At 41.2% G+C, this 22983-nt stretch overlaps 1 protein-coding gene across 5 annotated transcripts in view; it reads left to right on the plus strand.

The window, feature by feature from the left end:
• The window catches only part of IGF1 (insulin like growth factor 1), a 77777-nt gene extending 56122 nt beyond the window's left edge, over window positions 1–21655 (plus strand). For 3 of the 5 annotated variants that reach the window (XM_084794106.1, XM_084794108.1, XM_084794104.1), the window contains exons 3-5: window positions 30–211; window positions 1541–1592; window positions 15193–21655. In XM_084794106.1, coding sequence (XP_084650232.1) covers window positions 30–211; window positions 1541–1592; window positions 15193–15218 — 260 coding nt within the window. In that variant the 3' untranslated portion in view covers window positions 15219–21655. The remainder of the gene's footprint in view (window positions 1–29; window positions 212–1540; window positions 1593–15192) is intronic. The other 2 variants (XM_084794107.1, XM_084794105.1) reach the window with 1 other exon arrangement.
• Window positions 21656–22983: the final 1328 nt, after the last annotated feature.

The raw sequence follows: 22983 nt of genomic DNA on the forward strand, positions 1-22983 counted from the left end.
CTAACACCAGGCCGTTCTGATTTGTGTAGACAAGCCCACAGGCTATGGTTCCAGCATTCGGAGGGCACCCCAGACTGGCATCGTAGATGAGTGCTGCTTCCGGAGCTGTGATCTGAGAAGGCTGGAGATGTACTGTGCCCCACTCAAGCCTACGAAATCAGCCCGCTCTATCCGTGCCCAGCGCCACACTGACATGCCCAAGACTCAGAAGGTAAGCTTTCGGGGGATGGAAGGCAGCCATTCGGGAGTGCTCTGTCATACATGGTACAGTGGGGCGGTGGCGGGGTGCGGGGGGGGGAGGGTAAATGGAAATTCTGTCCTGTGTCTCTTAGATGACAGGTCAAAAAAGCTCCAGTCCCACCACCAGGATAGCTTGCGAGTCCCCTCTTTCAATCCTCCTCTACCCATGATTGTCTTTTCCACAGCCCTGGGCCATCTGACACTTAGAAGGTGGTGGAAAGCAAAGATTAAATCTGTCAAAACTCAAGTCGCCCAATGAGGCCTTTTGGTCAAATAGCATACCAAGTCTGACTTATCAATAAAACTATGATAAGGATACTATTTACTGCGACAACTTGTTAGAATTCAGTAAGTTGATATACTTAAGATGTAGTCCATGTACAAGTGGAATGCCTGCACCACATAAGTGACAGGCAAGGAGTAACATACGCCATAATTTTAATCTAATAACAAAATGTGTAAGTCCTGGAATTCTACACTGGTCCAAGTACAGACTCCCTCCTGGGACCTATTTGAAATTCACAGTGGGGGCAACTATAAATTAAATTTAAAAAACCAGTGAAAATGGACATACCCTGTTTAGCTGTAAGAAAGGCTTAGAACAAAATGCAACTCATCGTTATAAAGCCACCTCAGAAAGACCATCTGCCTTGATACAGTTGTGAATAAGTGAATGAATGAACAAATGAATGAACAAATGTCTTAAGAGTCTAAGTAGAATCAAAGTCCTTATATAGAAATAAGGAGAAGAAAAGGAGAAAGGAAGATAAAGAAGGCAAAGCCCTCTTTTGGGTGTTTTGAGGGGTGTTTTGTTAAGTGAACGTGTAGACTCTATCATTGAAACAGAGCTAATGTTGTACAGAAAGCACAAGATAAGAGGCCCAAAAGTTTGCAATGACACTTTGCTGTTCCCTGGTCCTAAACCACAGCCAAGGCTGAAGGAGGGCCAGGGTGGTGTCGTCTTAGTGGAGACATCCTCTCAGTGAGTCCCCTCAAGGGATGTGAAGGGACTGATCAGGGCTTGATATATACAGAACACAGTGGGCACAAGGGTCAGAGAGAAAGTCAGTGTGTGAAGGAGGGACAAAGGAGTGCTCATTCTTTCTAGTTGAAGAGGAAGTGGGTATGAGAGGCAGGCGAGGCCCAAAGCTCTGGAATGTCAGTGTTGTAGACCCCTCTCCAGCACCAAGGCTGGCTCCTGTTTCCAACAGAGCCCAGGCATTGTGGGCAGATTCAAAAGACTGCCCCCAGCCCCAGGGACCATCTCTTCTCAATGCAATTGTTTTTGTGATGTTTGCAGTCCCAGGCCCTATCTCCAAACAAGAAAACGAAGCCTCAAAGGAGAAGGAAAGGTGAGCCAAAGACACACCCAGGAGGGGAACAAACAGAAGGAGGGGAGCAGAGGCAACTCAGCAAGTCAGAGGAGATGAGGAAGAGCAGAGAGAGGCCAGTGGAGTGAGGAACTGGGAACAAGGAGCCCCCCCACCCCCAAAGGGAAGTGCCAGAGGCAAGGATGAGAGGGGAGCAGACAGCAGCTCAGAACAGCTGTAGAGGAAATGGCGAAGAGTGGTCCTGACTGAATCAGGTGGGAGCAAAAAATAACCCACTACGGCATGTCGCCATGACGCGTGGAAAGAATGGAAGGGAAAAACATAACACCTCAGAAAGTACAAAGTGACAAGAACAGAGCGCCATCAACAACAAAAACAAAGAAAGCTTAAAAACATGACAACAAGGCACTCCCTTCCCCTTCAAAAAAAAAAAATCAGAGTTTTTAAATATGCAAATAAAGATCACATCTTCCGCAGGCATTCTAAATTTTGCCCAAATCGGTTATAGAAGAATTGCCCGTGTCAATATATGTTCAGAGTTAACTATTAACCCTGAGTTCTCAGCAACACCGTATTGTGTCACAGAAGTTCCCAGATTTCTTCCCTGAATTTCACTGGTGGCCCTGCCTCGCAGTCAAGTCCAGGGTTTAGGCCAAAGATCATGAAATATTTACAAAAAGAGTCCTGTGAGGTAACCTTTAAAAGATCACTGAACTTTTCTCTTGTACTGTGGTGTCAGACATGAAAGATGTATTAATTTGCTATGACTGCCATAACAAAGCATCACAGACTATAGACTAAATGGCTTGACCCACAGACATGGTGGCTTTTTTCACCCTTCATGCTTCTGGAGAATGGAAGTCCTCACTCAAGGTATCAGTCCCTTGGAGGCCTCCTTCCTAAATCTTCCCTCGGTACCTATCTCAGTGTCCGAATACTGTGTTTTCATTAGGATATCAGTGGGGTTGGATTGGGGTTCACTCTAATGACCTGACTGTAATGTGATGACCTCAATAAAGAGTCTGTATCTAAGTGCACTCTACAGTTAAGGTACTGGAAACTGGAACCTTGAACATGACTTTTGGGCTAGAGGAGAGCAGTCAGCCCATAATGAACATATCTTATATCAAATTATATCATTTAGTTATATCTCCTACGGGAAAATTTTTATTTTCAACTATACATCTATTTGTTCTCTCCGTCCCTACCTCTCTCTTCATACACACACACACACACACACACACACACACACACAATCTCACATACACACACTCGTATATGCACACACATATACACACAACTCATACACATGCTTACATACACACTTACACACACATAATACTCACAAACAACTCACAACATAGTCACATACAAACTCACACTCTCAGACATATATGCTACCCACACTCACACACATACTCACATGTGCGCGCACACACACATACACACACACACACACACACACTTACAGCTAGATATTGCGCTATCATTTCCTATGAGCGTCTTCATTAGAAAGCGTCTTAGGACCATGCTGTTAGTGCTGGTAAAGGCCTTGGAGCCTTTCTGTCTCTTGGTTTTAAAGATCAGGATACTGAGATCTGGACATAAGTGGGAACGTACTTGGTTTCTAAGCTTCTTCTGGACAGCAGACAACAACAATTAATCAAAAATGAGCCAAGTATAAAAAAAGGGTATGTGCTTTTGTGTGTGGAATTGGACATGGGAAGTCTACCCCCCAGAAGAAAGGTTGCCAATGCTCTCGAGTGCTGAACTCTCCGAAGGTGAAGAAGGCGACAATCAACGCACAGAAGGCAGCTCTCGGTGACCTCTGCTCCCACTTCCCTTGACCTAAGCAGTACAAGCAAGATCTTCATGGAGAAGAAATCTCAAGATTATCCAAACTGTGAGGTACCTCACTGATACAGGTTGGAAGGCAGAAATCCCCCGGCAAGCTAGCGATGGACTTTTGGGTGGTGAAAAAAAAAAAAACCAACAACTGAAGCACTTCATCTATGCAACCTACCTCAAAAAAGTCCCGGAGTAAAGAAGCATCCTTTGCTTTCCACCCAGTCCTTCTCATTCCTGATTTTTCTTTTTTCCTGCTCTGGGATCACTTTTTCTCCAGGGCTCATTGAAAACCTGGGAAGTCTTCAATATAACAAAGGCATCCAGAGCTCAAAATAGGACTAAAGGTTCAGTCCGAAGTCTGTGTCAACCACCTCCTCCCCACCCCAATGAAAGCCAGTTTACTTCAGGTACCATTGCAAAGATGCTAGCTTATCAGGAGATGCTGCGTTCTGTTAGGACAGCACGCTGTGGGGCGCAGTTTCAGGCAAAAGCTGACACTGAAGCCACCTTATCCGAGAAGGGCTCTTCAAGAGACCGAGGTTCACCAAGACTTCCAAATGTACGTCCTTTGGAAAAGCTAATTATGAGCTCCATCCAAGGACAACTTAAAGCTATAGGACTTCCTAATCAAAACAAGTTTCTCACAGCCCTAGACTGTGAACTGAAATACATTTTTTTGAAGTAGGCTTTTAACTATTTTAGAGCAATCCTGAACACGCCTACATGTCATTGGCATGTAATAGGAATCATGAAAAACACGTTCAAGCATGGTTCTCTCATCAAGCACGCTCCTCTACGTGAGGGTAGTGAGGCAAACACAGAATAAACCGGGAAAGGGCAAAGGGGCATTGGTGACGTCGCACGTGGTTCAAATGTCCTTCTTTAGCTCAGACTGAAATTGCTCAAAGGCTCAATGCAAGACAGTTAGTGATTCGCTAAACGCTTCATGGTGAATGCGACCTCTCTGCCCAGTATCTTCTAGAATTAAGCAGAGTATATATCCTCATTTATCATTCTCACATTTCATCGCCAAGTGTTTCCTTTTCGAGGCAAATTGAGACTTTTTGTTTAAAACTGATTAAAATCTGCGAGGAGCCGTCATTCTGAGACAAGCCTCCTCATTGGCTCTAAATGTCTAAACTAGGCATAAGGCTTCCAAGGTGGAGAAGTGGGGTAGTCGCACCAGGAATGCAGAACTTAGTCAGTCTGCCTCAAGGCAAGCCAAAGCTCTTAGTTGCCTAGCTCATCCATGCCTCAGTTTCCTCATCTCTCAAGCATGGTGACAACTGAATCTATCCCATATTGCTGTGAGGAGTTATTGAAAGCATAGATAGGCGTATGTGTCCACCTAAGAAGCACTGTTGAAATACTAAGTAGAATTTCTGTACTTCTGGAAGTTAGAGCAATGGGGGCTCCTGATTTAGAAATGTCTCCCATAGCCAATCATGTCAAGCCAACGTTTGGCAACAGTTCCAGAGATGTACATATTCTCCAACACACAACAGAAGAGAGCTCAGTAGTCTAAGATTCCTCCCAACCTAGAGAATACCTGATTCTGTGAATAATTCCTATCTAAATGTTTAGTCCAACTCTTCCACATGAAGAGCTATTAATATTTATTTTAGGGTCGTACACTTAACTTTATAGAAAACTACTATGGGTTTTTTTTTCCCCCTCAACCAGTTAAAATCAAATGTAACATGTCTTTTCACTTCATGGTGCCTGGGGGAAAACTTTTAATCGTAGCATGAATTCTAGATCTTGGTAGTTTTAAGTAAAACTGCCAAAAAAAAAAAAAAAAAAAAAAAAAAAAGAAAGAAAGAAAGAAAGAAAAAGAAAAAGAAAAAGAAACGTGGGATCTTTCCAGGCTTGCACAGCTTCCGGGACACTTTGATTCCTAGGGATGCTGATCTAGTACCCTTTATCAGCATCCAGTCTTTCAGGTGTCTCTTAAAAAACAAGCCCACCACATACAGCTTCAAATGTGCACTGTTAAGATGTAAGGGTTTGCAAAGGAAACCGAGAAATATCTTCCAAAGAACACCACCTCTTCTCATGGTATCACCTGACTGCCTCCCTCCAAGAGACCGTGGGAAGGAAACAAGGCCGTCTAAGATAACACAGTCTGCAAACGCACAGGTTCATTGGAGTCTATAAGGGAAAGAGAACAGCTAGTCTTTACCTGCCTGTTAAACGGGGAATCGAGCTCTTTTGAAATATGTATGTGTGTAATGAAGTATTTAATAATAATACAAAGTTGACTTTTGAGCCAGAAGGAAGCTGATAGCCTGAAATTCAAGTGTGGGCTTTTGAAAGCAATGGAAAGATGGAGAATTTTCAATGAAGAACAATCTCCTTTTATGAGTTCAAACTCATATCAATATATGAGCATACCCACTATAGGGTTTACCTTACCTGTTACCTCAGGACTGAAAGGCCAGTTATTGGTTCCTTTGACCTAAGCAAGAAAGGTCACCCGACACTAGTTAGAGAAGATTCGTGAGAAGCCACTAAGCACGCAAGAATGAAGTCAGCTTCCCTCCCAAGGGCCCAATTGAAATCAGAATTCTTTGCAGGCCACATGTTTGGGAACCCATCTTTAATGGGATTTCTCAATGCCACTGGGTTTCATCCAGCAACCAAGATATATAATTTAGAAATGTCAACTTGGGTTTACACTCCAGAAGACAGAATTGGATGCTGCAAAGACCAGGGACCTGATGAGAGACATGGCATAACAGATCTGTGACTCCATGCCTGATACACAGCACCTCTAGGAAAGTTCTCAACACGCCACACACTCAGAAACAACTCCAGAGCCTACTGGAGGGATCACAAGAACTAGGAACTGGTTTTGGGAAAACTTCAGCTCAGCGTTGTGGTTATAGTTTCAGAGAGCATCAGTCAGATTTTTTTTTTAAATAGAGGGTTGCTAGTTAGAAATAAGAATACTATATGTACTTGCAGCTGATTTTAATTCTAAATCTCTTGGGTAGGGATTTTGAATCTGTAATTCACCATAGTAAACAGTCTTCAGAGAAGAGAAGGAGGAGTGTGTGTGTTCAAATGAGCACAAGTGCACACATATGTACACGATGCATGTGTTTGTGCACAAGTGCACATGTATGTAGATGATGCTTGTGTTTGTGTAGCTTCGTTTAACCCAGTAGGGTTTGTGGGTAAATGACTTTCCAAAATTATGGGCAAATACCAGGGTGGGTTGCTTTCTTTCAGTGGATATAAATTCCTTTGTAAACATCACTTGTCATCCACAAAAATCTCAAGATTCCTTTGTCTTCTGAAAAACTCTGGGATACGGTCCTAAAAGTATGTGCTGTTCAGGAAATGAAGGTAATGTTTTTGCAAGGGCAGAAGGAAGTTGCTTTTGTCTTCATGGCGTCTTTTAGGGAACCAGGGACTTCAACCGTTTCTCCTCTAATGAACAATCTATAGCTCTCTCTTGTCTGTGGATCTCAATAGTTTCCCCTAGAATAAAGTTGCCACTTGAGAAGCTTCCTCCAGGTCTAATTCTGGACTCCACAGATGGCTCCCTGCATTCAGTTAATGTTCCTTCCATCACCCTGCTGCTGTCACACACAGAATGAGTAGCTTCATCTGCCCCAGGGTTCTGCTACCTCTTTCCCCTTTCCTTTGAGAAGTCTTAAAATTATGTCTATTTATTCTGGGAAGGGGCATGTGCCATGACACATATGTGGTGGTTGGAAAGCAGCTTGGGTAGAGTCGGTTCTCTCTTTCTACCATGACCTTCTTGGGAACCAAACCTGAGTTGTTAGAACCGATTGCCTTCACTGTCTAAGCTGTCACTACAGCCACAACCGTCCTCTCTCAGCCATAAGTCTCTAATGCCCTCTCCTCACTCCAGAACATCCACTTTCATTCTACAACAATCTGAGCATGATAGAAAATAAGCTCCTCTTTGTTAAAATGGCCCCCAAAGTTCCCAGGGAAAGACCAAGACATTTTAAAGCCAAACTGAAACTGGCTAAATGGCCCCAACTTGCAAGCAAGGATTCATATGCCAATTTTTTTTTTTTTTTTTTTTTTTACAAAATTCTGTGTAAAGTCTAGAAATGTTCACACAGGGCTTTCTGTCTGGCCAGCACCAAGAGGTTAAGTAACCAACGACCAACCAGCACTGCCATCTGTGAAAATATGATGGGCTATTTTCACAGCTGTATATAACAATCATGGCAGGACAAAAACTTTCGAACAGCAAAGAGCAAGAGTATGGCAGGTTGAGGGCTTGGGAAAGATCCCTAATCATTGTGCATTTGGAGGGTGTGATGCTGCTGTCATGGCAAGGCACACTGAAACGCTTATGGAAGATTGCAAGACAAGACAAAAACAGAGTATAAAGGATGCAGCACCATATGCTTGGCATCTTCAGTGTTCTTTTCTTGGTATTAGTTGACCAGGTCACTATTGAATGCTCTGTTTGTCTCTGTGAACAATATCTGTGTTCTTCAAAAGAATGCAAGGCAAGGGTTAGAGAGATGTCTTTAGCACCACACACACACACAAACAAAAAAAAGATTCTAACGTTTTAAAACTGTTTGGATGAGCCGTGCCTGTACCTTGTTCTGTCTTGGGAAACCCACTCATTAGCATCCCCCAGTGTTTACTTTCATACGTTGAAGGCTCCCATCAACCTCAAACAGATGCAAAGCACTTCAACCTGTCGTGGTGCCATTTTGTTCATCCTCAAAGCTCTGCAGAGCCCTTCCACGCTTCCAAATTTTCTCTCAATTCAGTGAGAAGGAAAATTCAGAACACAGAGTTCGAGTGTCTTGCCCAGATTTGTCACACACTCAAAGAGTGAGTGGAAGAGGGCAGCACCCTTTCTTACTAACCCTGTGCACCCACCAGTGGTGCCGTGAGCTGACATCAGAAGACTACGCAGGGCCTCAGCCCCTCAAGGACATCAGGATACACATTAACACACATACTGGCTCACTGTTAGCGTAAGTCGTATGCCAGTTGGAACAATGGCATTGTGAAAGCGCGAGGAAAACTAACACTGAAGCTAATTCTCAGGTGAGGAGTGCAACCATCAGTAAAAATTAGCAGCATCTGGTTTTGCACTTTTGGGATGTCACATTCAAACCTTTCAGCAATTCCAAAATTAACTCCCTCAGGGAATGGTAGTGTGATTGGGCTTATTGATCGTTGTTACCACCACCATATTGTTATTATTTTCATGATTATTATTGTTGTTTGCATTTATCGCAAATAAGAATAGCTACACAGCTTATCCATAAAAACCAATCTAAACAACTGTAAACCTGTAGGATTTTACAACAGCCTTCTAGATTGTTAAAGATAATATAAATACTTCCTGCTGCCTAGAGAAAAAAAATCTTCAGCGTTTTCTTCTTTTACTTCCCTATTTTAAACCATTTACCAGCGGTTTCTTACATCACAGGAAGATCACATCACTGGAAATCAAATCAGGTGGTTATTTGAAGAGTGAGATGGTTGTTAAATCAGACTAAAGCCAGTCAGAAAATAATGGCAGGACGCACACAAGTTCCCTGACTCCTGAGCCTTCCTAGGGACACATCATTTATTAAAAGAGAAAATGAAAAAGAGCTGAGGGCGTGCTATCCCAGCATTCAGTGGCACTTTACAAATCCAGACGTAGCTACCTTTGCCCATAGTCAGTAGTAACTGTTAAAAACTGGATGGATGATGATGATGATGATGATGATGATGATGATGATGATGATGACAGCTAATGTTTATTGACCACTTACCTGTGGCAAGGACTTTAGTAAATCACTTCATTTAATCATCATAGGCCCGCATGGTGAATGCTATCTTTTTTTTTTTTTTTTCCCTGCTGTGGAGGTCAGAAAATAAACTGAGAAAGCTGAGAAAGGCTAAATGTCTTGTCAAGATCCTGCTCTCCTGTGGCCAAGTCAGGGTGCACAGCCAAGGCGGATTTCAACCCACGGGCCAGGCACCTTCCTACCTCTTCCATTTCTTAGTTAGCATCACTTATGCCACAGTCACCAGTGGAAGTTCTGAGCTGAGCCAGGAGAGGCTTCTGTTCTATTCTGCTTTGTGAATACAGCAGGTGGCCAGGCAGTGCTTGCTCGTGACCTAAACTCTGCCCCGTTGCTTCTGCAGAACATTTAAATGGATATAAACCAGACTCTGCACTTGCTACTGGCTTTTATCCCTCAAACACTCTGCTTGAGTTTCGGGAGGATACAGAGGTAAAGAAGATATGCCCCCCCTAGTCTCAGGGAGGTTCCTTTAAGTGGGGGAGACACACATGTGCAGAATTTACGCTAAGGCATGTCAGTGTTCTAACGAAGGTAGGCGCACACAAGATAGCATGCAAGCCAGACTAAACTGGCCTTGCTAAAAGCCAAGGTCACAGAATGGATCTAATCTTAGTGTCTCTGCCAGCAAGCCTTCTTACACACAACGGTAGCTATGTCCCTGTGCTAACTAAGTGACTAGAGTTCAAGCAGCCAATCAACCAACTCGATGAACCCAGTGTTTTTTGTTTTTTGTTTTACTCCCATTCTTTCAAATTTTAGAAGAGGAAACTGAGGGAAGAACAAGTCTGTGATTGTCCCAAGTCACGTAGCTCTTACATGGTGGGGGAAGCTGGGATCAAAAACAGGCCTGCAAGTTTTGACGGGAGGCAAATGAGCAAACCTTCACTAGAAGGTGTACCTATGTGAAAGGCTTGGGGAAACCATCCACACACGTGCCTCTGTCCTAGAGTCAGCCACACACAACAAGATACAAGTCTCTCGAACTGTGTGTGGGTTGTTTGGTTTTTAAAGCCCCTGTCCTAGTGCACAGAGTAGGATCTCACGCCACTCACTCAGCTTGGCTACCAGACAAGAGAGGCCAAGCTGACTGTCCCAGAATTTGAACTTGGGATTCCTTGAAGTCAAAGCTGATACCAAGACATCTAAATCATCCTCCACAATGTCATGTGTCCCCCAAGTCAAGCAGAAAAAAAAAAAAAAAGAACTACAGCATATCCTTTTCAACAAATAAAGAGTTGATGTCTGGGCTATCTGTCAATCACCCACTGTTCTTTCTTCTTCTATTTACCCTTTTGTGGAGAAGGTCAATGCTGAGTTAGTACTTTGTGCTGTAAATAAGCTGCTAATATTCTAGGCCTGGCACTATTTCCTCAGTGCTTTTTTTCTTTTTTTTTTTTTTTTTTTTTAATAGAATGCCAGGCCTTTCCTAGACTATGCCCTACAATACTTAACTTGTTTGCAGTGGGTAGAAGATGGAAACGCAGTCTATTGAGAACATTAGTGCTTCCTTCCTGAAGTTTAAAGAGTCTATCATCTTTCTTTTATAGTCTGCCCCCTAGGCAAACCCCCACTCCCACACCCCAAAAAAGTAGGTGTGGTAAAAAAAAAAAGAACTCAGAAGTAATAATATCCAAGGAATTAGCACTTGCTAACGGAAGCACTGTATTTCCAGAGCAACCACAAATGTGTTGCCTTACTGATGCTGTGGTCAAGAAGGACACGCGCCACGTTAGCTTAGGGCCCTCTGCCTCTGACACCTTGCAATGGACAGCTGATGACATTATGAGCTACTACTGCTGGAGGCTCTAGGTTTTTCTCTCACCTCTTGGAGTGGAGGGTAGCAGGTCACCTCCAGAATCAGAAGGACCTGCAACAATTCTAAGTCAGAAAGCCATCTTAACTGTAAGAAATAAACAAGTTTTTTTCAATGCTTTCAAAGCTTCAGATTCCTTAAAGGTCAAATGGCCAGCGTGCCAGTGCACATCCTGAGGACTCCTGTGAGAGTAACTGAGGACAACGCATATGCAATGGGCACTGATGGACTGATCCCTAGCACGTCATCAATGCTCGATGGATGGCCACTGTCATTTCTACTCTTGATTCTAAGAACCATCTAGGAGGAATCTCAACAGTTCCTCTGCAGCCTTAGGCACCCCCGTTCGATCTTCCAGTCTTCACAGCAAGCGACAGCCCGGAAATGGAGTGGTTACAAGTAAGGTCACCTTGCCAAAATGGATCTGAGGAGCCAGTGAAAGAATTTACTCAGCCATAAAGCCTCAGCAGGTGTCAAGAGTCTTGTGATTCGCATTGTTATTAACCCTTGAGGATCTTTACCATCATCAAAAGGTCTGTGGATAACTCTTCAGGGGAAAGTTTGAGAGCCATTTCAGATTAATCCCTTTCCCAACCCATTCCCTAATAAGCTAGTTAGACCTTTTTTTTTTTTTTTCAGAAGGTTCAGTTTCTTCCACCAACCCCAGTGAGCTGGAAAACCAGCATTTTATTTTTTTTTTAAATCTTGCCTTCTCTGGTGTCAATAGGAAATAATATTTACTCACTACCGTTTTCCTTTCAAAAAACTGTCTAGTTGCATACTAGAAACAGTTTCAGCTGCTTTGTTTGTCTTGGACAAACTGCTCAAGTGAAAAGTTTGTGCTTGGCTGCATGTAAGACTGTTTCATAACCGTTCAAGAAGTGCACTGAAGGTGGGTGCCAGCTCTGAGGACCGCTGCTTCTACCAGGCCTCGGCTTGCAGCCTATTGTCAGGGGGAGCCAGCGTAATTAAATTAAGACAATGAGCGAAAGCGGCAGATGTAACTGAGGCCGAGTCCCTGAGTGCTTTTGTTCGTCACTATCATTGTCTGCAACAAAGAAACCACCACGTGTGGGAGCCTGGGAAGAGAGCCAACAGCAAAGCAGACAACACAGCTGCTCTTCTTAAATGGGGGGTTCGCTGAGCCCAAGCGCTTGGGAAGCATGCTACTTAGGGCACTGGTGGGTGCGGTTCAGCCCACAGCTCTACTGGATGCTGAGACAGACCCTCAAAGGAACCGCCAGGGGACACTTCTGCTCAACTTCAACCTGCCTACCTTCTGCTTTCAGAGAAAAGAAAGACCCAGCATATAAAGATCTGTGAGACGGCCAATCTGACCTCATTTCCCTCTCTTTTAGCTGCTGTACAACTCTCCCTGCGTTAAAAAAAAAAAAAAAAAGTAAAGAATAGAAGGTACCCGAGTGTGCTCTTTGACAAATTTGTAACTCTGCTTGAGAACTGGATTCATCGGATCATGGGGTTTCCTTCACGGTTGCCAGCCCATTCTTGAATTGTTTTAGTGCGCGTAGTTTAGACTCACCGCTCATTCTTTATTTCTGAGCCAGTGTGCATCTTAAATAGGAAAAACAATTCAAATTAGTACACTTCCCTCCCTCTCCGTTTGGTTAGTAGCTCTGTAGAATAGCGCTGCCCTGACTCGCAGCTATTTGAAGCATGTGGCAAAATGAATCCAATGCCATCCCCCCCCCCACACCCCAGCATGTAAAGTGTCAAACCGTTTGGGAACTTTAACGATCCCACTCTTCCTCCACAGATGCCTTCCTTTCATTTGTCTAGAAAAATGATTATTAGGAGTGCAATAAGGATAAGAAGCTCACTCGGAGCTCAGTGTCTAACACTTTGCCCGGCAACAAATGTACGATAAGTGAACTTTGTAAGGGTTGCATGCTATTAAAAAAAAAAAAAAAAAAAAAAAAAGGAAAGTCTCTCTATTTGTAACTGATGGCATTTCAAGGTGTTCTGCTCAAGATCCTATTTTATTGTGGCCTGCTTCTTTCACAATGGCCATAGGCCTGTTACTTTAAAAAGTATGTATATGTATATATGTGTGTATATGTCTATATGTGTATATATATGTATATATACATATATATTTACACACACTTTTCTTCTGTTCTGTCAGTATGATGTTGGCTACTGACTCACAAAGGGCCAATTTCCTTTCATGTTTCATGAGGGACTCAGTGATAGGACACATGCTCTCGGTAGTATCAGAACATGTATCAGAAAAAAAAAAATCACTACATGCCTAAGAGTCTTGGTCGATAGGCATTGGCTCATACTGGCTGGTATTGGTGGTATTCATTAGTATTAAATCTCACCCTCTCAAAGTCTCTAATGTCTACTAGTCCCTAACAGTGTTGAGATTGAGTGGGGTGGACGTTACCTCAGGTGAGAGAAAATGTTAACAAACCTGGCTGCCAGTGTGAGAGTGGCCGTTTGGTCTTGGGATCTTGAGAGCAACATGTCCCAGTGATAAGGGCTACTGGGACTTATGAAGGCTCTTTCTATACCTGTAGCTGACTATTGCATGCTATAGAACTAGAGGCCAAAGTACCCGCAGCATCCCAAATCAGATTCCTCTTTAACAATCATGAAGCAAATGAGTCTCTGCTCCCCTAGGACTTTTGTTCTGAACAAAATTCGCCATCCTTCAGGAATATTTGTATTTGTTGAGGAAGTGATAATGGTATCAGCTCAAAGAAGTTGGCATCTGGGCCTCAGGGTTGTCACTTTCTAGTTAATGTGGCATATCAAGGGCAGGGAAAATAGCTCAGTCAGTGATGAACTTATCTGGGAAGCACGGGAGCCTGAATTCAGATTCCTCAGCACTCCTGTAAAGAACCAGTAGTCAGGCATTAATGCTGAGGGAGGAGGAGTGGGGACAGGCAGATCCCCTGAGAACTTGCTGTTCAATACTCTAGCTATGTTCAATGAAAAAAAAAACATGTTTTAAAAAAGATTGCAGTTCTACAGGTATACCCACGTACACATCTGCATGCACACATACAATACACACACATACACACATGAATACAAAGATGACATGATAAAGAGTGGAAATGAATAGAAACAGCTAATAACCATATCGATTATGCTTCTGCCTCTAGAAATGGGCCTTCCTTAATCTTATGATGTAGATTCTGTTGTTTTATTTTATGGGTGAGGAATTTCCTTGCACAAGTTCACATGGCGGGCAAGTAGGAGCCGGTAGGATTTGAACTCTCAGCTCAGGGTGTAGTGATTTTTACCTGACTTCCCAGCCTTCTGCTTCAAAAAAAAAAAAAATGCTGCCTCTCTCCATGAAGAGACAGAGGACATAATTTAAAGCAGCACTTCCTTCTTACAATGGAACAGGGGGCACAATTTAAAGCAACCCTTCCTTATTGCAAAACAGTAATGTAAAACAAATTGTAAGAAAGACAACAGAGGTAACCCCAGAGTGCAATGAGTTTGGGGTGTTGTTTTTGCTGTTTTGGTTTGGTTTGATTTAATTTGGTTTCGTTTTGCTACTCACTGGGGGGGAAAAATATGTTCCAGTCAGAAGGTTAGAATTCTCAGCAGCATCTCCTTCCCATGAGTGAATCCAGGATAGACGCAGATGGAAAGATAGGTATCTTTCAGTGTACTTACAAAGCAATGGTACCTGTGCTAGAGGGAGCTCATAGAGACAAATCAAGCTTGGTGGAAGTCTTAACTAAAGGCCTGCGCATCTGCATGCTCTTTAAGGAATTCAAGAGTTCAGACCTTCCTTTAGCTTGGCTAGTGAGACCTAAGATACGAAAGGTTGAGAGCCAGTGTTAGATATAGCTGGGCACAGCACCTAAAAAGCATCAGTACTGGGCCGCCCCAAGCTCAAGAACCAAGGGGGAGGGGGTGATATGTTACAAGGATCTACTGTGTAGCTTATAAAGAAGAGACTGTGGAAGTTAGCTTCATAAAGAAATGGTGGCTGTAAAGGTACTGAAATCCTACCTAACTCTCGTTCTGATCATCACACATTGCGTAGGCATATGGAGGAAGCTCTTTCTCATACAGTGACTAACAAACACAAGGGGTAAATGGATTGCTTAAAGTGGATAATGCAAACCAGTACAACTTAACGGCCCCTTTTCTCTCTTGTTCTCAGGAAGTACATTTGAAGAACGCAAGTAGAGGAAGTGCAGCAGACAAGAACTACCGAATGTAGGCGGGACCTCCCGAGCAGCAGAAAATGCCATGTCACCGCAGGATCCTCTGCTCCGCGGGAGCAACCTGCAAAACCCTGAAACACCTACCAAATAATAATAATAATAATAATAAGTTCAATAACATTTCAAAGATGGGCATTCCCCTCCCCAATGAAATATACAAGTAAACATTCCAACATTGTCTTTAGGAGTGTTTGTTAAAAAGCTTTGCACCTTTGCAAAAGTGGTCCTTGAGTGGGTAGATTGCCGTTGATCCTTTATCAATAGCGTTCTATAGAGAAAAAGTATATATATATATATATATATAATTATATATCCTAGTCCCTGCCTCTCAAGAGCCGAAAATGCATGGGTGTTATATAGATCAAGTTGCAGTAAGTTCCTCTCTGACTTTTGGCTGCTGGAGCCTTGCATTCAGCAACTGTGTGTAAGTGGTTTATAAATTGTTCTCTTATCCTCACCTTCTTCCCACACAGCTATTGCTGCTTGTTTTACAGAGCCTAATAACCTTGTCTATCTCCCCCTAGCTCCGCCCTTTCGTAACATTTCTATTTGTTGAATTTGGCCTCCTCAAAAGCAATAGCCAATAAGCAGTCAAATGGCCTACCAAGTTTTAACCCACCTGATTCCATCTTTGGCATTTGTACCAAATATAAGTTGGAAGCATTTATTTTAGACACAAAGCTTTATTTTTTGACATCATGTTACAAGAAAAAAAAAACATAGACTGACAATAACTGCAACTTTGAGGCCAATCATTTTTAGGTGTGTGTTTGAAGCATAGAACGTCTCTTAAACTCTCAATGGTTCCTTCAAGTGATAAGTTAGTATGTAACCTAATTAGCAATTTCTCTCTTTTTATTTTTCCATATAGAGCACTATGTAAATTTAGCATATCAATAATACAGGAAATATCAAACAGTATGTAAAACTCTGTTGTTGTTTTTTTTTAGTACAATGGTGCTATTTTGTAGTTTGTTATATGAAAGAAACTGGTCAAAATGGTAAAAGGTGAAAGCAAAGCAAAAATGAAAGCCTGGAGCCGAAGGTGACAAAATTAGAAAGGGAACTGAAAAAAAAAAAAAAAAAAAAGAATCCATCCTCTTTGGAGATGCAAAGGCCTCCCCAGTTACACCTTCCAAGAGGAATTTAAGATATAAAATCTACTAAGACACATGTGCTTGGCAAGGCCGGAGAGAAAGTGGGAAGAGCGAGAGGCTGAGGACCTTAGGAGTCCTGGTTTCTTTCTTTCACCGAAGAAATAAGTATTTGCAACCTCTGCCACACGGACTTAGCACTGTGTGACCTTGGTCAAGTCACTCCACCCTCTCGGTGCCTCAGTTTCCTCATCTGCACAATGGGGGCAATATGTCATCTACCTACCTCGAAGGGGTGGTAGGAAGATTAAAGACAGGCCTTCTGATGTTTGCTCTGGAGTCTCCAGGAGGGTGCAACATCAGAACCCTTGAACTGCTGGGATGCAAGGAACTCTGTAAATAACCCGCTGACACCGTACAAGGCTCATCTGTCAGTCACTAGGCTGTCAATACAACATCTAAGTTCTCATTGGTGAAGCTGATCCCATTAAGTAGTGACAAGCTAAGGACTCTGTCTCTCCAACATGTCACAAAGTAAGAGACATCTGATTCACAGTTTGATTTTGCTTCTGTCTGCATCTGAACTTATGACTATAAAGACAAGTGAAAAAGAAAGGGGAGAAAAGGAGAGTGAAGAAGATCTTTGCCAATTAAAGGATACTTAATTATTCCACTTGTCCACTCTCATTAATTCTTACAGACACTTAACATCTAGGAATAACTCTAATATTTAATCAATGAAACTCTACTCAGTTTGAAAAACATATTTCCTTCTCTTTAGCATATAAAAAGGCCCTAATATCCTTAAAATTTGAAATAATATCTATTAAAATCACCAGTTTCTTTAGTGGATATAGTCCTACCCTTGCTTCTTGTATGTACATAGACTTTTTTTTTAACTTTGTGAAACTATGCTGGCCAGATTTGTAACTTGAGAGGCAAAAGTTTTCCTTCTCAACCCTGAGGTTCTCCCTAGTGTCTGCTTAGAAGGAAGAATCCAGTTTTCTGCAAATGTTCTGGATACAATGAACTGGACATTGATAGCCAGAAAGATCTAGAAAATGTTGGCTCTAGAAACATCTAGAAAGATTGGCTCCCTCAAGAGAACAACAACAATGAAAATTACCCAGTATTCACATCTTATTATCTGCAGCCTTGATTATCTTTTGCGGGCTTCCTTAATATTCTTACAAAATGTATAAGAAAAACAAGAGGGACCTCTTTAGTTTTCCTTCCTCCGGGTTGCCTCTAGAGTCTCTGAGGAAAGGCAGAAAGTGCTCTTGGGTAGAGACTTCAGAATGCCAGGCACGCTGAGCATCCCCTGTGTAGTGGGGAGAGAGAAAGATGGACTAATACGCCAGTTTTGCCATCTGTCTGTTCCCCCAGAGATGCGGTGGGAAAAGTTGGACCCTCCCATACCCAGAGTGGCAATTCTGACTCTTAGCTCTTATTCACAGTGTGTACCTTTTAAAATTGGTGATTCCCAGAAAACCTTAGAGGTGGCCTTCTACAGATGGTGGGTTTCCTGCCATGGGTGCATGTGGTAACTCCAAGTGTCTATCACATATCTTGTTCATTTGAGTCTATAAACATTCAAAAATTCTCTCAATGAGGAACGCTTAAATATGCGATCTTTTATCCAATACATAATTCTCTCCAACTGGATCAGAAATCAACTAATAAAATTAATTATACTAGCTAATTAATTATGCTAATTAAGGGTCATTATACTTTTAAATGAATGAACACTGTAAGGCAAATCTTCATAAACTCTGAAAGCCTACTGACCATGATATGGTGAATCATAATGCCTCAAGATTGGTAGAAAGGGACACTTACAATTTTACAGCTTAAAATTTCATAAGCTTTGCTATGCAGTTAAATTGCTTTAGTGTTTAGAAATGGGGCAGTGTTAAGAAGTTTACCAAGGGACTATAAAGATAGGTAGCAAAGAGTTTTTATTTGATAGGGTTATTCCTGACCTTAATTAAAAATACTTAATACCTAGGTCAGATTTTCATCCTACTCTCCAAAGAATAGCAAGTGTTTGAACACTGTAAGATGAGTCAGTTCCCCTTAAAAGGTTAACGCAGCTCTCCACTGTAGTCTACTTTCTTAGGGTAAAAAATACTTTTTTAAATACCCATCCCACATGTACCTACCCTACATGCATGTGCGCATGTACACACACACACACACACACACACACACACACACACACACACAAACACACCCCTTCTCACCCTAAGAGACTCCAATTGGAAGAGAAAGAAGAAATCATTTCCTTGAAAATCTTTTTTATTCTTAAGTAATCCTTTCCCCTTGAAGACACCTTCCCCTTCTTGCAGTGCTAATGTGAGATGTGGTATGTCTGTAGATGAAACCGTCTCCTACCCCACGGCTCCAGGGTTTCTGTTATGGGTTTGTGCACTTGGGAGGATGCACAAGAGATAAGACGCAGTGTGTTTTGCTTTCCCATTTATTGTTTGGCCAGCTACGCCAATGTGGTGCTATTGTTTCTTTAAGAAAGTACTTGACTAAAAAAGAAAAAAAAAAGAAAAAAGAAAAAAAAAAGAAAGCATAGACATATTTTTTTAAAGTATGAAACAACAATTCTATAGATAGATGGCTTACTAAGGTAGCATTACCTCTAGCCACCGCCTTTCAACCTTACATCACTCACCAGTAGAATATTGTTCACCAAGTTGTGAGCTTAGGGGCTCAGAGACAGAAGATGGAAAAAAAAGTGTTTTAAAGTTAGGAAGCTCAATTATTTCATTGGCTCTCGAATTTAACAAAATTAGCAATACTTTACCCAATCTAAAATGTTGATCAATAAGGAGTAAGTAAAAGAACTTCAGGCAAATGGCAGAAGAGAACTAAGTTACTTCTTGCTTTTTTGTTGTTGATTTTTTGGATTTCTTGTTGTGTTTTGGTTGGTTTTAGTTTTGGTGTGTGTGTGTGTGTGTATGTGTGTGTGAATGCATGCATACATAAGTGTGTGTGTGTGTGTTGTGTTGTGCACACGCACATGTGCTCCACTCTAAAACAAATGCTCAGAAAGTGGAGGAAATAAAAACAAAGATTTTTAAGAACCTAGACTTACCTACTACTAGAAACAACTTCTGCCACATCCTAAGGGGTACGCCCTGGTTTCTGGTTTATAGAGGATGCACTCCCATCGGACACCTCAAAGAGTGGTTGCTCTCCTTGAAGTAATCCTTGCTCTCATTGGGAAAGGTTGGAAAGTATTTCCTTATAAGATGGGGGTTATCTACTGACAAAGAAAGAAAAGAACCTGTGAGAAATTGTTGAAGAAGATGGCTAACAATCTGTGAAGACTTTGTTTTGTTTTTGTGTTGGTTTTGAGTTATGTTTTTTTTTTTTTTACTTCATACAATCTTTATGAACGAAACTCCTAATGTTCAAAAATGACTTGGTCTTCTTTCTCTTTCATAGTAGAATGAAAGATGATAGACTCACATAGACTCTTTATTGGCTAGCCGAGCTAGAAATGTGTGGCTTCACTTACTGAATCAGACTATTTTAAGTGTTCCTTTCTAGTTTCAATCATAAAAGAAAGTCTTCATTTATTAGCGTAGGCCCTGTTTGGATCTTCTCATATGAATGAGAATTTGCATTCAAAGCACATGGGTTTTCCTATGTTTTCAAAAGAGGGATGATTAATGTTAAGGAATTATTTGCTTTAAAATGCAGTTGAAAGTGTGAGTCTCTGCCCCCACTGCCTACAAAGATCATTAAGTCCTGAATCTGAGGGGGAGGGTGGGAAACTGAGGGAAACTTTTTTACTTGTTTTTTTTTGTTTGTTTGTTTTCAATGCTAGTGTTTAATCCTATAGTACATACCTGCTTCTTGCTGTTGTGATATTCTGTAAGGTTTTCCTGTTAGGTATTATTAGAAACTGATTCCTAGATACCTTTTTGTATGGTTTCTATTTAAAAGAAAAGAGACAAGACTGTCCAGAGCTTAAGTGCATAAGGTACAGGATTAAGATAGCGATTTAAAAAACCAAGTCTTATCTGGTACGATCCTTTTCTTCTTATCATTTTAGGGAAAGCTTTCCCAGATAAGACAGAGGCCCAGGGGACTTTTGAAACTGTCTTTGTTCCTCCCAGTCCCTTCCCCCTGCCCCTAGTGTCTGCCCCAGAATTTTTTAGAGGCTGGCCAGACAAAACCTGAAAACTAAAGAACTGGTTTTTAAAACATTTCACATGTCCCTTCTTAATGAATAATTACACTGATTTTGACCATGACTTTTCTCTCCACTTATTATTTTTATGTCCCTGAAATGGGGTTTTAAGGAGAAAAAAAAATTATTAACAGGAAGCAAGAAAGAATAATAATAATTAAAAAAAAAACCCAAATGTCACTGCCCAACTGAAATATGAGTTAAAATGGAAATACTTTCTCCTACATAAAATACAACTGAATCACCTTTAAAACGACCCTTTACAATCTTTAGAATGTGCCTTTGTTTAAATTGTCCGGGCCAAAAAGCAAGCATTATTTATTTCCCTTTGCCCAAAATATAACTCGTGTAAAGTAGGAAAATGAAAAGAGAACTCTAAATAAAAATCCCCTTTCAAACCACCCCGTGACCCCACTCACCAGCTCATAGCAAAGACTCTGGGGTTCATCTATCTCCTCACTCCCCCTGGTTTGAATACTTACCTTGTACCTCCCCGTTAAACACACTGCAGGGGGACTCTGAAACTCAAGCTGTCTGTTCACATCTTATCTGTGATTATCATAATTTTTATCTGTGTCTACGTATCATTAAAATGTCTATTCAAAATATAAAAAAAAAACTTCCCAGCGTTATGCAGTTTATATTCAGTTTTCATAAAAGCTCCAAACACTATATCATATCCGATCTCTTTTTTTGCTAAAGATTAACGAGCTGTGGGAATTTGGATTACGTCATACATTTTGCTTCGTTTATTTTTACCGCACTTAAAGGGCAAGTGTGATAATTAACCCACAGGCATTGAATTAATTTCCCTACTGAAACCTGAAGGTAAGAACTGGTTCACTCATTGTATGTGTTTTGTTCAACAATATCTTCTATCAAATTAATCCTGACTGTATTTGAAATGATTATTATTCAACTCATTTATGGCAGAACAATATCAGTCCTAATTACTTCTAAAAATGTAACTAACTGAATCATTATCTTACATTTACTGTTTAGTAAGCATATTTTGAAAATGTATGGCTAGAGTGTCATAATAAAATGGTATATCTTTCTTTAGTAATTACATTAAAATTAATCATGTTTGATTAATTGGTTTCTGTGATGTTCTGTGTCATTTCTTAAAATGTCTACCGTTACAAAGTGCTTTTATTAGTGACAGTGGTTGCAACTCATAAACATGAAAATACTCAGAATAAAACTAAACATATATCATAGAGATAGCTTATAGAGTTTACAGATTAAATACTTCAAAGGACTTATACAAAGCATGTATGAGAAGTATACGTTGTATAATATATGTGTGAGATGAAGTTGGTGACCCAACAGTGAGTTACAACCCATGGTGCAATCATTTGGGAAAAATATTTTCACACCAACAGATCCAAACACACCTTTTTTATGGGACATCCACAAATAACACTGGATGCACTCCCATACGAAGAGATCTGGCAAGAATATGACTTCTGGGTACTGAGTAATTAAAAAAAAATCTATTTACTGAATACATCCCATGGTGTCACACTCACACAATTGTTAGTAGAAAGACAAGTTGTAGAGTACAGAAATTTCCCTCATGTTTGAAGGAGTTTGATTCTATTTCCCTTTTGACAAGCCTACCTTTATTAAATCTTTGGAAAGTTACCCAAATGTACATAGGAGTCATGAGATTTGCCCTTGGATTTAAGGAAGTAAGGCAGATGTTTTCTTTCATATTGCCCCATATATCATCAAGAGCTGATCTCACCTTCACTCCCAATCTTTGTTGCATCAGAATTGCTGTGGATTTTTCCACTAACATTCGGCAGTCCTCTTCCAAATCCCCTAATCATTTTGTCTTCTGTGTCAGTAGCCTTCTATATAGATCCTCTTTCTTCTTCTTCTTCTTCTTCTTCTTCTTCTTCTTCTTCTTCTTCTTTTCTTCTTCTTTGTCTTCTTCCTCTTCTTCTTCTTCTTCTTCTTCTTCTTCTTCTTCTTCTTCTTCTTCTTCTTCTTCTCTTCTTCTTTGTCTTCTTCCTCTTCTTCTTCTTTCATCTTCCGAGGAAGACACCTTTTCCCCTCTATTAACATCCATCTAACTCAGTTACGCCTTTCTGAAATATTTTGTAGCTAATGAAATGAGAGGTTGTTAGGCCCAGGGTTCCCAGTTCCACACCAGTCATCATCATTAATACAAACTCATACAAGGAAAATTTCTGACTGCTCACAGGCCTCCATGCAAGACCTTGTCCTATTCTGGAACTCTCTCAGGAACTACATGAGTTCCTATCAAACCCTTCACAAACTTGCAAGAAAATCCCATTATGCTCTGGGAAGCAATCCTTCCTCATAGCTTTACCAGTGTTTGGGGGTATAAGCTGACTCACTTACGTTTTATTGTTGACTATGTCCAAAGCTGTTTTCCTCCCAAAGAGCCAAGG

Source organism: Acomys minous (genome assembly GCF_964271855.1).
Source record: "Acomys minous genome assembly, chromosome: 9".
Classification (NCBI taxonomy): Eukaryota; Metazoa; Chordata; class Mammalia; order Rodentia; family Muridae; genus Acomys; species Acomys minous.